At 53.1% G+C, this 14,340-nt stretch overlaps 5 protein-coding genes across 5 annotated transcripts; all 5 read left to right on the forward strand.

Annotated features, from left to right (window-relative positions):
* Positions 1-1,296: 1,296 nt before the first annotated feature.
* V2A60_008587 (uncharacterized protein) lies at positions 1,297-2,665 on the forward strand (the record flags this gene model as incomplete). The annotated part of the gene is made up of 2 exons (XM_083259859.1): positions 1,297-1,849; positions 1,968-2,665. 2 exons carry the CDS (start codon positions 1,297-1,299, stop codon positions 2,663-2,665), a joined length of 1,251 nt encoding a protein of 416 aa, XP_083115985.1.
* A 1,091-nt stretch (positions 2,666-3,756) lies between these two features.
* Positions 3,757-5,609, forward strand: V2A60_008588 (meiosis protein SPO22/ZIP4 like-domain-containing protein; the record flags this gene model as incomplete). The annotated part of the gene is made up of 6 exons (XM_083259860.1): positions 3,757-3,933; positions 3,994-4,011; positions 4,072-4,363; positions 4,417-5,186; positions 5,304-5,500; positions 5,555-5,609. 6 exons carry the CDS (start codon positions 3,757-3,759, stop codon positions 5,607-5,609), a joined length of 1,509 nt encoding a protein of 502 aa, XP_083115986.1.
* Positions 5,610-6,262: 653 nt separating this feature from the next.
* Positions 6,263-7,108, forward strand: V2A60_008589 (uncharacterized protein; the record flags this gene model as incomplete). The annotated part of the gene is made up of 1 exon (XM_083259861.1): positions 6,263-7,108. One exon carries the CDS (start codon positions 6,263-6,265, stop codon positions 7,106-7,108), a length of 846 nt encoding a protein of 281 aa, XP_083115987.1.
* Positions 7,109-8,134: 1,026 nt separating this feature from the next.
* Positions 8,135-10,737, forward strand: V2A60_008590 (uncharacterized protein; the record flags this gene model as incomplete). Its single annotated transcript, XM_083259862.1, has 3 exons — positions 8,135-9,171; positions 10,007-10,217; positions 10,270-10,737. The coding sequence occupies 3 exons, from the start codon at positions 8,135-8,137 to the stop codon at positions 10,735-10,737; spliced, it is 1,716 nt and encodes a 571-aa protein (XP_083115988.1).
* Positions 10,738-12,799: 2,062 nt separating this feature from the next.
* V2A60_008591 (uncharacterized protein) lies at positions 12,800-14,031 on the forward strand (the record flags this gene model as incomplete). Its single annotated transcript, XM_083259863.1, has 2 exons — positions 12,800-13,048; positions 13,117-14,031. 2 exons carry the CDS (start codon positions 12,800-12,802, stop codon positions 14,029-14,031), a joined length of 1,164 nt encoding a protein of 387 aa, XP_083115989.1.
* Between the last annotated feature and the right edge of the window lie 309 nt (positions 14,032-14,340).

A 14,340-nucleotide genomic window follows, 5' to 3' on the forward strand; every position in this document is an offset into this window, starting at 1 on the left:
CCGTTCGCGCCTTTCCTTTGCCTCATCAGGGACATGCTTGAGCGGGCTTGGAGGAAAGTGGTCCAGCTTCATCATCAGGCACAAAAAGGAGGGAACGGGGAGTTGAGAAAGTTTTACGGCAGCCAATCAACAATCCAATAGGCTGCTGAGAAACTCTGCCATCAAAGCAAGCCCCTGCCATGGTAGAGTCAGCCACGTCGACGGCCAAACCAGATGGATAAAAAAAGAAATCCCCCGCCCCGCGCTAAGTTATGCTCTTGATCGATTGCGTTGACGGGGCTAAACAGAGAAAGAGGGCGTGGGGGGAGGGGGGGGGCAGGCCACTGCCCAGAGTAGCATGTATAGCCCAGGAACGCTTTTGATCGTTTCCTTCTTGTTTTTCCTGTCCTGATATGTGTATGCGCGGTCGAGGTAGATGGTGGTGCGCGGCGGTCGGTCAGCTGCGTGTCTTGGACCATGGGCCTCCATGGCGTCTGCGGTCCCTGCATATTTCGAAACAACAAGTTAAAATTGGACTCTCATCCCCGTCGGACATGCAGGTTGCTTTTTCTGAGGCCGTCCTTGGCCTGGCACATCTCTGTTAGCAAGATGTAAAAGGTGATTGGAAGAGAGGGGGGGGATGGGATGTGTTGCACGAAATCCAGAAATAACGCCTTGAACAGATGAAAATTGATAGCCGTCGGTGTCGAACTGCAGCACAGGATGGGTAGTTGATGATCCAATCCTCGCTAACACAATCAGCCTGGCCGGGTAAGGCTGAACGATGCTTGGTCCACAAAGGAAGGATAACCTTTTATTAACCGCCGAGCAGACCCCCCCCCCCTGTAAATGCAGATGCACCTGAAGCCAACTTACTATATTGAGCCAAAAGGCGATATGCAGCAAGGATCGTCTTCAAGGATTGCACCCGAAATGGCCTTCAGCTCCTCCAAGCAATGGGTTCAGCTCGTCCATTCTGCGGAAGGCGTCCTCCCACATTCTCAACCCCGTTTTTTTCAGCTCATCTCAAGTGTAAGCCAGGATGCACGGCAGACCCCGGAAATATCCTGTCTCGTGGTGCACTGTGTATTGGAACTGGTGGACAGTCCCTGGAAATGAGCATCGCTTCTGTGTGGTTGCTCAAGTTTCCCGTGTAAGCCCTGGGCGCTTATCACATCGGGCACACATCAAGCTCTGGCTGATAATAACCCACGGAGACCCTTCTTGTGATATGAATGAGAGTTGTGCCATCAATCTCAGATCGTTTCTCTCCGCTTCTTCTTCACGTTTCGATTGATCTCTCGACATCACGCCAACATGAGACAGCCACAACTCTTGCCCTCGTTGGCTGCCCTCATCGCCCTGGCCAGTCCTGTTTTGGGTGCCTCTGCCTCCATAACATCTGTCATTCCCAACCAGGCGCACCAGTGTATCCGCTACTGCGCCTGGTACAACTACCAGGGCAACCTCCCTCTGGCTTTGGGTTGCGGCGATCCGTACGAGAACGACTGCTACTGCCCGACCGCCACCGAGTCCATCAGCAAGGCGAGCGTGGCCATCGAGAAGTGTGTCTCGTCTCGCTGCTCTGCTGGTGACCTCACCCGTGACCTCAGCTCTCTGAGAAGCATCTACGCTGGGTATTGCAAGGATGCCGGGTACTCGCAGGATGCCGGCGTCCTGGGCTACACGGCCGCCGAGCCGACATCGAGCAGCAGCGAGAGTGCCTCTTCCACCGCCCCTACGACCGGACAGAAAACGGATTCGAGCCAGGCTTCCAAGACGACGGGCGGCCAGGGCATCTCCACAACGACGCAAAAAACCACCGTCACGCAGACAAGGGCCAGTGGCGCTGACGGCACGAGCTCCCAAGGTATGTTGCTGCTGCTCGGCTTGGCCGCGTCAATCCTGCTCCTCTAGGTTTGCCCGCCCGTCCCTTATCCGCTATGCTCTATGGTTTTTGTTTCTGACGCGGTGAATCGGCAACATAGTTGTCGTCCAGGAAACAGAGACGGTGTTTGTGGACGGTGGGCGAGGCGGCGGCTCAGGCCCGTCCAACACCGTGAAGATTGGCGTAGGAGTTGCGGTTCCTGTTGTCGCACTGCTGATCATTGCTGGTATCGGCTTGTTGCTCTGGCGCAAACGACAGACTGCCAGGAACAGGATGCCAGACGGAGTTGTCATGGAGGAACGCGGCGGGGGGCAAGGAGATCACGGGGCGGTAGAGGTGAAAGATTTGGGAGTGAGCAAATATCGTGAACAATCGCCGACGCGAAACGAGTTGGCGGCGAAGAGTGCCGCCGTCGTGCATAGCGTTCAGGAATTGAAGGGGAGTCAACGGTCTGGTTCGTTTGAAGCGCGCGGTGTTCATGAAGTAAATGGCAGTCAGCGCCGTGGCTCATTTGGGGCGCGCGACGTTCATGAAGTGAGCGGCAGTCAACGGTCAGGTTCGTATGGGCCGCGCGGCGCCCATGAAGTACCTGGAAGCCAGCGACCTGATCCATATCAGGTGCATAATGTTCATGAAATGAACAGCAGCCAAGGCTCAGATTCGTATGAAGTGGATGCCGGCTCCACGACAAGACTTTATGAAGCACCCGGGCTACCAGGGCAAGCCAGAGCTGCTGCTGTTGAGCTTCCTGGGAGTGATGGGCAGACACGGCGCGTTGGAGATGGACACATTATCTAGAAGTAGGTTGGTGAGCAGTCCAGGAAAGTCCTGTTTGTCGAGACGAAAGAGCGATAGATAGTGAGGAGTGATCATCGATATGGCGGCGTGATATGACAAAATCGCGGACAGAACAGTCATAATGATTTTGATTTCGACATTTATATCGAGCAAATTGTAATATAAATCAAGATATATCATTGTCTTGAGTGTTGTTGAGTGTGATTTGGGCGACTTGCTCGAGTAGCAAATGCTACTGTATGCTCTAGGGTAGGTACCTAGCCGGGCAGGGCGTGGTGGACTGTTTGCTCAGCAACTTCACGGGCGCTGCTAGTGGCTGGATCCGCGCCCGTTTGCAGGTGTCGCCCGTTTGCAAGGCCGCCGGCCCGGCAGCTGGCATTTCGCAATTGGCAGCTGGCAGGCTGAAGGTGCTGGTCCGCCCAAATCTTCAGCTGCTCCTCTGCGCTTCTTCCCTCCTTCACTTCCCCACGTTTTTCTCTCTGGGCCGACCAGCACAATTAAAAAGAAGACGACACTCTCCAGCACGATGCGACACAATTGACATCTACACCAACTACAATTTTTCCTTCATTTTTTTTCTCCGCTCTAGTCATTTGCTGCAGGGCTCTCTCGGCCGCACCCTCTACGTGCGGTACTACTGACGCACCTGACTGTCGTGTTGCCGAACCGCGGCTTTTGCGCTCCTCCCACATACTACCTTTTGCGCTCCTCCCACATACTACCTTTTGCGCTTTCAACCACCACCACGACACGACACCGCAATATTTGTTTCTCTGCGCCTCGTACAGTAGCTGATACTATTCGCTAAATTTTGGGAACCTTTATATCATTTTCCCACGCGACATACCCGCAGACATCCGCGCACCGACTCCCCGCGTGCCCACCCAATCTCCCAGCTTAAATACGCTCGACGGCCTACCCTTGCCCGTTGACACATGGGAACTGCTCTCGCCGCGACGCTTTATAAACTGCACCGCTCAGCGTTTCCACGACGAGCGACACGGCGCCCTCCTGAGCTCTCTACCCACTTCGGCTGAACTCGGACGCCACTATCCTACCCTACCCTGTTGGATGGGATCAGCTCGTGTGACATGACGGACCGCAAATCTCTCGATGCCGCCCCCAACGGCAAGGACAAGGCCAAGCCCAAGTCCGGCGGGCCTATCAAAGAAGCCACCATCAAGGACACGAATGGCAACGGCGCGCAAAAGACGAGTCCCAAAAAGCGCCGCAAGGTCAATCATGCCTGCGTCTACTGTCGTCGTTCTGTAAGTGTTGCCCACTAGCGACCCTTTTCTGGACTTTTCTCTTGCTAACTGCTGTGGTAGCACATGACCTGCGATCTTGTACGTGGTCGAAACCGACCTATGCCAAGCCTTCCGCCGCCTCCCACTAACCGACTCTAGGAGCGACCTTGCACAAGATGCATCAAGCGAAACATTGGCCACCTCTGTCACGATCAACCCCGCGAGAGCGATATCAAGAAGCCAAAGACGTCTAAGCAGGGCTCTGTCGAGGACTCGGAGGCTGCCTCTTCTGCATCAACCACTATGGGTCCCCCGCCAGCATTCAACGGCCGGCAGCGCTCCAACTCTGGCTTTGGGGGCGTCCTTGGCCAGGGCAACAACGGCCTCGGCATGGTCCCGAACCTGGACATGCAGCCCGGTGCCATCAACCCTACAGGAAACATGAACCAGTGTATGTAATTAATGTCATACAGCGCTTTGCCATGACGTACTGACGTGTCTCAGTCGCCGGGTTTTCCGATGCCTGGCTGACGGCCCAAAACTTCAACGGCATGAACCAGTACAATCCCAACTACATGGTCGGCGACAACGTTACCCACGAATTTAAGCTCCTCAACGACTTCCTCAATAGCAACCTTTTGGACGAGCCCGGCATCGCCCCCGATGACACTCAGACCACCACGCCAACATTTGCGCGCAGCCAGTCTGAACTTGCGGCCAGCTTTAATGCCGCCCAGTCTGGCTCTCCCAATCTCACCACATCCATGCCCCCTCCGCCTCCTGCTAGTGCTGCTTCAACCGGCACTCCCGGTCGCACGCGCTCGTCGCGCATCGCTGCCGCTGCTGACAAGGACAAGGAGCGCGAGTATTATCTCCAAGCCGCCGACCCTGCGGGTAACGCTATCGGCGAGGAGCGAATGTCGAGGGTGCTCATGGCCAAATACGATGCGGGACTCCTCAAACCCTTCAACTACATTAACGGTTATGCGCGCCTCGGCAAGTATCTCGACGGCCATATTGCTGCCTCATCGAAGCAAAAGATTCTCCGCACTATCCACCATTTTCGTCCAAAGTTCCGTGAGAAGGCCCAGGGACTCACAGATCTGCAGCTGCTCTATGTCGAGATGTGGTTTGAGCGTCAGCTCATGGACTATGATCGTGTTTTTGCAAGTATGGCCGTGCCGGCCTGCTGTTGGCGACGAACAGGGGAAATATTCCGAGGAAACAAGGAGATGGCAGAGCTCATAAACGTACCTGTTGATCAATTGCGCGATGTAAGTTTTTTCCCCTCTGCTTTTGGCAAGGTACTTTTGTGAGGTGCTCTCTTTTTTGCAAAAGAGGCATGAAATAGAATGAACTCAACTGGATGACTTTGCTGACAATCCAAACAGGGCAAGATCGCACTACATGAGATTCTCACCGAAGAGTCCATGGTACGCTACTGGGAAGAATTTGGCACCATTGCCTTTGACCCCTCCCATGACACTCTGCTCACGGCGTGCTCGCTCAAGAACCCCAGCGACTTGTCAGACCATCCGATCATGAAGTGCTGCTTCTCTTTTACCATTCGTCGCGACGAGCATAAGCTGTATGTCCATGAGCCGCTTTACTACCCATCTTATGCTTACTGACAAAAATAAAGGCCTGCGCTTATTGTAGGAAACTTTCTGCCTCATGATCCGCCTACGCCGGAATAAATACCGCAATTCTGTTCTTTTCCGAGAGTTGATTTTTCTTTACCAAGGGTACGGGCGTTGGGCCAGGCGTTCTGAGTGGAGAATTGGAATCGATCATGTTTATACTGGAACCTGGGCTGGTTTGCATTCGTTGATCTATATATATTTTGTCGTTGGATAACCATGATGCTGAACACGCTCTTTCTATATTTACTGAATTATGACTTTTTTTCTCGGTCTGTACCTATCAGCTTTGGGGCTTGGAGTGCATTTTGCCGTTCATCGACTTTTCGAATTTGAAGCTGTCCAGGGCTGTCACAGCTCTCACCAAAGGCCCTGTTTGTCAGTGACTCGCCATCTGAGGGCCAAGTTCACAAGGTGCATCACTATCACAACTAGTGATCGGTACGCCTGCAGCTTCCCAACTGCTCAGCGGGATTTCAGGTGTGTATATCTCTATTTCTTCTTTTTTCGCTTTCCCGTTTCCTCTTCATCATCATTTTCCTAGCCTTGGGTATGGTCCCGACTGAAGGTTGTTTCTTCTTCCACTTCTCAAGCCGATGTGGTGATTGCCTTCAAGCCTTTCTATCCTCACATTTACTTTCAAGACTCACTGACTCTCAGCTACTCTCACCACTTCCCTATTTGAGAGTCTAATTCCTGACAGTTTCGCAATGGCTGAAAATTTTCTCGACCCCAGCCTATCAGGTCGGTTCCCTGACAGGCGCACCAAACAGCCGCGTGAGTGGTACGATACCGAGAGTGTTCTCGACAAGGCCAGTCTCGGCAAACTCGGCGCGTTTCCCTTTGAGACCCTGCAGCAGATCCTCCTGGTCACCGACATCCGCAGCCTCATCCGCATCGAGAGTGTCAGCAAGAACATGAAGCGCGCCGTGGGCACTCTTCGCGAGTTCCGTACCCTCCTTGAATGCGCGCCAGACACTATCCGCATCATGACCGCCACCGGAGTCGATAGCACGATTGCCTGTCGCGATCTCTACAATGCCTTCTGCCGCCCCACGTGTGACCTGTGCGAGAATTCGGGCACTTACCTCTACCTGCTCGCCTGCCATCGCCTGTGCGACACGTGCCTCTCAACTAATCACCGCTACAGGGCGCTGCGACCACTACAGGCCAGCGTGCAATTTAATTTACCCATGAGTACTGTTCGGACTCTGCCGATACTTCGGGTGCCTAAATTCTCCCGAATAGCGCGCATATTGCGGCGGGCGCAAAGGGGAAGGGGGGAATTCAATACGACAGGGTGGCGCCTCATTGACTCCCAGGTGGCGCGCTGCGCGATTGGTCAGTCGGAGAGTGAGGTTTCCCGGGCGGTTTCACGTAGATCCCTCAAATCACTTGATGATAAGGACCGTTCCGAGGCGAAATACAGGCTTCGTGAGCGCTTCAAGGCACTACCTCCCGTCGAAGCAGCCTTCTCGGCGTCTGTCAGGTTCCCATCCTACGATCCGAGCACCGGACAGATCACTGGGCCGGCCGCGCCTTGGGCATATCACTAGCCTTCTCACCCGCCACCGCGCATGTCTGAGTGACGCTATATATCACACATGCAAAGGCGCTGGTCTCGTTGGTGCGTGGGCGCTCACAGGACATTCAGTTAGAGGTATGGAACAAGGACTCGCAGATCGGCAAGCTATGGCGAGCGTTGGTGGACGCGACCAATATCGATCAAAGATTGGGTCATCCTGAGCTTAAAATTGCGAGAATTCAGTCATTATCCAGCTTTTCATTCTTGCTTGATATAGAGTCTACGGAACTGGATGGTTCGAGACAAGGAAGGCGTTGGCAGAAAATGGGGGCAATTGCTATTGCTGGATATCAGGAGAGAATTATGAGTAACATCTATGGTTATTCTTCATACTTCAGAATCGACTGTGGCGAGTCTGGTATGGATGATGAGCATGATTAACCTATGATCTAGCGCAGAAAAGAATGCTATTCTCTCAAACAATCGAGTCATTCGGAGATGGGCCACCAAAGTCTGCGTTGTTCGGGCCTCGCTGGTTCTCGAAAATTCCCGCCTCTCTCGCCAAATACTTTCGATACACTATTCCTAAAGACTTCTCGGATCATGCGATCCCGATTTCTGGTAGTGAATTATCTCTGCTATTTCAACCCCCTGTATTAATTATCACATTAGCGTACGAGGATGATGGTTTACAGTACTGGTTAAATACATCAGTAAGAAAGGGCTGAACCTTTTCTCACGAACCCCTCACATTCGCAGGCATCACTGGAGCAACAGCAGTAGCAATTAAGTCAGTCTTGCTCAAGTCACTGCTCAGGCAGAATGACTCACCTGCTACCTTTGGTGACATCTCAAACTCAGATTGAATTCACGCGGGTATGAAGGATTCACTGCATGGCCCAGCCCAGCAATAAAGTATCGAAAAATGTTCCCCCATTCAATTTCTTTACGTATTTAAATCTCTTTTTGATTTCTTGAACCTTTGGACTCTGTAGCAGCTACTACTCTTCCCCTCTTCAATACTCTACTCCTGTATCCATACATTTCACCAAGCATCATGTCTACTCCCGAGTATACCAATCCGCGCTTGGAGGAGTACTTTTTGTCGTCAACCCTCTCTGGACGCCTGCCTAACAGAATCATAGCTACTACCTTCAAATGGAAACCAAACGAGGTGTTTCAGAGCGGCGATTACTTGCAGGGTCTTTTCCGCCTCCTCCCCCTCGAGATTATACACGATTGCTTCCAACAGCTCGATATAGCCACCCTGGTCAGTCTAGCTTGCACAAGTAAAGGGATGAACAGGGTTGTGGGCAGTCTGCCCAAACTCCGCGCCTTGCTTGACTGCGCGCCGGACGCTATGCGGGCTGTTGCAGCGTCACGGACTCGTGGCATTGTCATCTGCGCCGACATGTACCAGAAACTGATCAGCCCTGTGTGTGACGACTGTGAGAACGCAGGCCCATTCCTATATCTCCTGTCCTGCACTCGCCTATGTGGCCGCTGCCTCAGCTCCAACGAACGCTACCGCGCTTTGCGGCCAATGCAGGCCGTTGAGCAATACGCACTGAGCATAAGTGACATTCGGAATCTTCCGACACTGATAGTACCAAAGTACTGTCAGAAAGGCCGCCATTACCGCTGCAGGAGCTACAGGCAACAAATAAACACGACTGGATGGCGCATGGTTGACGAGCTGGAGGTTCAGCGCCTCAGCATCGGCGTCCATGGCTCGATTGAGCAGGCCAAGCGAGCTGGCGCTGAGAGGTTAACAAGACTGCTGCGACAGAACAATTCTCATGAGAGCAACGCGACCTGGCAGACTTCGCAGATGTTGAAGCGTCGCGTTCGTGAGATGAGGCACTTGCGCCGCAGATACAACGTTGCGCCAGAGCCCGGCCCAACGGGCCGCCTCAGATTTCACCTGTTGCCCGACGCTGAATCTGCATGCTCGGCATCGACTAATTTTCCGTGGCTGGATCTTGCTGCTCAGAACTTCGGCTATCCTGTCTTTTGTGAAGCTTGCTATGCTGCCGGAACACCTCGCCGAGAGTGCTACTACAGTGCTCCCGGTACGAACCAGCACATGAGCCGGTTCGGAAAAGTTGTCGATGGGGCTCACGTAAAAGCTTCTTAAAGAGGTCCGGCAAGCTAGAGTTCATTTGAGAAACTTCTCAAATTCTAGGCGCTACAATCGAGCACTGCATTGAGCCGGGTAAGGATGGAAACTCGCCTTGCTTATCTATAACACGTCATTTTTTCGATAAGAAGAAACGTGATATGAGATCATAGTATATATTACATACATTTTTACCGTATGAAATCAATCATAAATTGTTTCTGCTCTGTACTGCATGCACTACTTGCCTTGATCACGCCACCTTCGGCGGGTGGACAGCCACGCCTCACAAACGGAAAGACTTACGCGGTAATATCTGAACTAAATCATTTTCTCAACTACAACACTCCTTACCAAATCCCCAAGAAGTGATGATTTCGAATATTGACTCGAAAACTCTGTCAAAACAGCCATCGTCCCCCGCAAACGTGGCAAAAAAGACGGCAACGACACTTCTTGGTAAGCCTTTGCCCGCTCGAACCCGGCAAGAGCCAACTTAACTATGATAGGCTTTGCCAGCGATCTAGAAATTTCGGCATCAACGGACAAACATATCAGTATCTCCGACCTTGAGCACTACACTCTACGAGCAAACGACCCCGGCAAGTTTCCGGCTGGTGCGTTGGCGCAAGACACAGCCCATCAGCTGGAGAGCATCGGACGACGGATATAGAATATCTTTGTGCGAAAACAAGACGGTGCTGTGGGAAGAGAGGAATTGAAAGCACAACTTCATCTCTATCTGCGCGCAAGACTTTTTGGCTATCTGCTTCTCGGGACTGGTCTACTGAGTCGTCCTGATGCAAACAGAGCACAGTCTACGGCGTACTTGGTGAGACTGGGGCTCGCCCTCTCCAAGGTCTGCATCAACCATGCAGACCTGGAGACTGCACGAATCACGCTCCAAAAGGTCACAGAGTATCTGCCTTCCAGCGTCGGAAGCACTGCGACGGCTGATAGCGACGGCCGCGTCAGCAGCCATGTAGACTATGCCAGCTACTACATTTTGCGAATCGCTCTGGTACCATCTGCTCCGCCTGGCAATCCCAAGCTCTTCAGCTAATCAGACACAGTCATGGAAGGACGACCGCATCGATCTCGCGGAGCACATGTATAGCAAGCTCACACAGTATACATCGCACATGGAAAATGACACTCGCACAACACTCATCCGACTACTAATCCATATTGGACAAGACTTGGTTGCAAAATCAGAATTCGTCGCGGCCGTTCGTTGGTATCGGCGCGCAGCTGCAGAATCGTCCGCACCACCACACAGCGGCCGAAACACAGCTACTGACGAGACGCAGCTAAAAATAGATGAACGCACTCGACTGCTGGCGCTTCGCGGCCTCGCACAGTGCCTGACAAGCCCGGGGCCCGGCGAGTCTCTGGATGAGGCAACCAGCATTGTCCGGATCGCGCAGGCTGAATTCGGAGAGCGGCGGGTGGAAGTGTTGGAGATGCTGGTCATGGTACAGGCAGCAAAAGGCGATGCTAGCGATGCCCTCACGGACTTGTTGGAGGTTTTGCTTCCGTGAATGCCGGTGGCGTCTGGTCTTCCGTCGCCGGAGCCGGAGCCATCCATGTCGGCCGACGAAGCGCACGACAGTGCTCATCTGACGATGCGTGTCTTCTCAGTTGACTGTGCGAAATGGACAGGCGCCGGAAATATCGACACGTGGAGCTACAATAGGTAACGAGGGGGTGATCGGGCTTCACTACGGATTCTGAGTACTGATACACAAATTGCTGTCGTCAGCACCGTGTGATTTCGCAGGCTACCCAGTACGTTCTCATCGCATTACTATTAGCTTTCCAATTCTACTGGTAGGTAGCCTCGTGTATGAACAATGGCTCCTTTAATTACTCAAGGGTGCCCTTTTTATTGCAGAAGCACGTCTTGCAGGTTAAACCATGTTGCATGAGCCGCCAAGCATCGGTGCATGATGCGTGCCTTGCTCTACTAATATACGGATACACGAACAATAAACTATTGCCTCGCCGCCAAGCATTTTATACCCCTCCATTCCTGCCGTTGCCCCCTTTACTTCCTAGTCTACCTCAAACAGATTCGCAATGGTGTGCAGTGCAGCCAGCTGCATCAATGCACAAGGAAAAGTTCGATTTTTTTTTTTTCGTGGAATTGGCCCCTCCCAAGAACGGACAACGAGAAGAGCCGGCTACCAGAGACGCTTGGGATGATCATTTTGCAATTGTCTTGCCAGCATGCCTTTTTTGGGGACAGGTGGCGCGTCCCTCGGCGCGCGGCGACATGGCCGGTTGGCGTCCGATGATCTGCATACGCCACCGCACTGGCCTGACCGAGACGGAGAAGCATAAAGAAAAGGCATCAGTGTTTCTTGAACTGATTTTTATTAGGCATATGGCCCCCCCACAATGTTTAGCGCCGAGGTTCAGACGTTACCGGCCCCACGGAACGGTGCCTGCGACTGGTTCCTACCTAATCCGAGTCCGGGCCTGTCATCTGTCTCTCACTCCCCCGGCTGGCTCGCATGATCTTGGGAGAATCGCTGTCGACTTTTACCGGGCTGGCGGTTTGATTGACCGCTGACTTGCCTGGAATTGAAGGGCTGGCGATGGCATATGACTTCAGTCAGTGGGTCCAGGTGATGGATGAAACACAATATAAAATGGCAAGTATACGAGATGAAAGACCACCGTCAGTACAGGAACATGACCGTGGCTCGAGTCAGCGCTTGACAAACTTACAGGGAGGAGCCACATGGATTGGAGCCTCTCCCTCCATCACACAAGGTAGAGAGGCAGGGGATACTCTTCGCAGCAACGATCAGCCAAACACCTACTGATATGATGGTGGCACCTAGACATCACCGACGTGTACTCCGTACACTGGCGCCCGTTTCTTCTCTTGACTCGAACTGGCCTGCCATCCGTACATAGTGCTGAGCAAAGTCGGCGACTGACTCAAGTCTCTCCCTCGTGCGTTTTCAATGATGGCTGACCTGAGCCGCGTACATCAGCAATGACAGCCAACATACCCAAACCCCCTGGCCGTTCATTTACAAGTTGTTCCCTTCTTTTCTTCCGCCCACGGCGCATAAGACCAATGTACCTGCAGGATGACCCCGGTCCAGTTCCACCGGGGAGAGGCACATCAGCCATTCTCATCCCACCGGCTGCTCATGATCTCTTTCCAGGATTCCAGCGAAGGGGTGTTGGGCTGAGCCAAGGGGCGGCATATGAGGAGAGTTCAATGCTCAGGGTACAATGCTCAGGTTATAATTCTCAGGGTATAATTCCCAGGGTACAATGCTCAGGGTACGTCCGCACTGGGAGGGAGGGGCTGTGGTCTAGACGCGCATGGACGGACGGAGTGCGGTCTGTCAGGACGAAGCATGCAGCATCACCACATTAACAAGGGTAATAATATAAAAAGGATGCCCATTTCCCCTCCAGAGAGGTCAAGCAGCTTCGCAGGCTAAACGAGCTCTACTGCACCATTCATTTCTTTTGCTACGTTGGTCTTTCCTGACACTCATTTTCCTTCACTACAATTCACTCCTTTTATTACATTCAACTCGTTTCAAAGCTCCTTTTCCTCTTCCATCACTACCCACAATGCTCATCAACGCCTTTCCCAAGGCTGCTGTTCTGGCGCTGGCCGCCTGTGCCTCTGCCTTGCCCGCCCCGGCCGTCAACGCCCCGGCGAACAGCACCGGGGATGTCCCGCAAAACGCGTGGGAACAGGAGATGCTCGACACGCACAACCGGTATCGCCGTGAGCACTCGGCCGCACCGTTGCAATGGAACCAAAATCTGGCCCAAAACGCCAGGGCTTGGGTGGGCACCTGCAAAGGCGGCCACCAGGTAACTACCCTTTCGTCAGCAACAGAGACTCAAATTTGAAGCGTATCAACCATCTAATATCGGATCAGCCTAACAGTCCACACGGTGAGAATATTGCCGCGGGCCCTTTTACTGATAAACCGGCCTCCTTTTGGGCTGATCTCTGGGGCGAAGAGCGTGAGCGTCACAAGTACGACCAGGCCGGCTACAGCGCGGAGAGTGGTCACTTCACGCAGATGGTGTGGAAGGCTACTACGCAGTTGGGCTGCGCCGTGAAGCTGTGCAAGGACAAAAAAGGAATGGACACCTCCCATGTGGCCTGCGAGTATGAACCCATCGGCAACTGGGCTGGCCAATTTCGCCAGAATGTCGGCCCATATAAGCCAGATACCGATGGCAACGAGACAGACAGTTCTGCGCAGAAGCCCGTCTCACAGAAGCCCGTCTCACAGAAGCCAGGTACCAATGGCAACGTGCCGTACGATTCTGTGCTGAATGCTGTGCCCCCTTACCCAAATACCGATGGTGATTGGCAAAACGGTCCGGATCAGAATTTCGGCATCAATAAGCCGAGTACCCCGGGTAGCACGATGAACGGTCCGAATCAGAATTTCGTCATGAATGGGCCGAGTAACGAGGTCGACGTTATGGACGATTCGGTGCTGAACACGATCTCGCAAACCCCAGATCTCGATAATACTTGGCGAGATGCTCTGAAGCGATTGTTCGCCCATTTTAGCCCGGGTAGCTATGGCAACGCGGAAGGCGGTTCGAAGCACGAGTTCCTCATACATACCCCGAGTGGCAAGGGCAACGTCAAAGAAGGCTTCGAGCAGAAGTTCACCCTACCGGTATATGAAGACACCAAGAGCGACGCGATGGACGGTTCGGAGCAGAATTCCGTCCCACAGAACTCGGGCGCCGAGGGCAACGTGAAAGACGGTTGGAAGCAGGAGTTCGTCCTATATGAAGATGCCGAGAGCAACGAGATAAACGATGCTTAGCTCAATATCGTCTCATGGAACCCACATACCGACCGCAACGTTGCCTGAGTGTACAGCCGCGGCTGCGTCAGTATGTGTGTGCTTGTGTAAGGTTGCTGTGCGATGGACGACTGTACATAGATCACAAAGGCAAGAACATCATCTTTGACAGTCGTATAAACAAGTCTTTCTCTCATTTCAACATGGTCATGTATCCAGGTCAAACTTACTGTATAACGAGAAGTCGGGCCGGCTGAGTCAGCGCTCGTGATGCTCCTCCCCCTTGCAACATCGTTGCCCTGAACCGAATATCCTTGGGCTGAATTGGGC

The sequence above is a fragment of the Cordyceps javanica genome, chromosome 6 (genome assembly GCF_051103115.1).
Source record: "Cordyceps javanica chromosome 6, complete sequence".
NCBI lineage: Eukaryota > Fungi > Ascomycota > Sordariomycetes > Hypocreales > Cordycipitaceae > Cordyceps > Cordyceps javanica.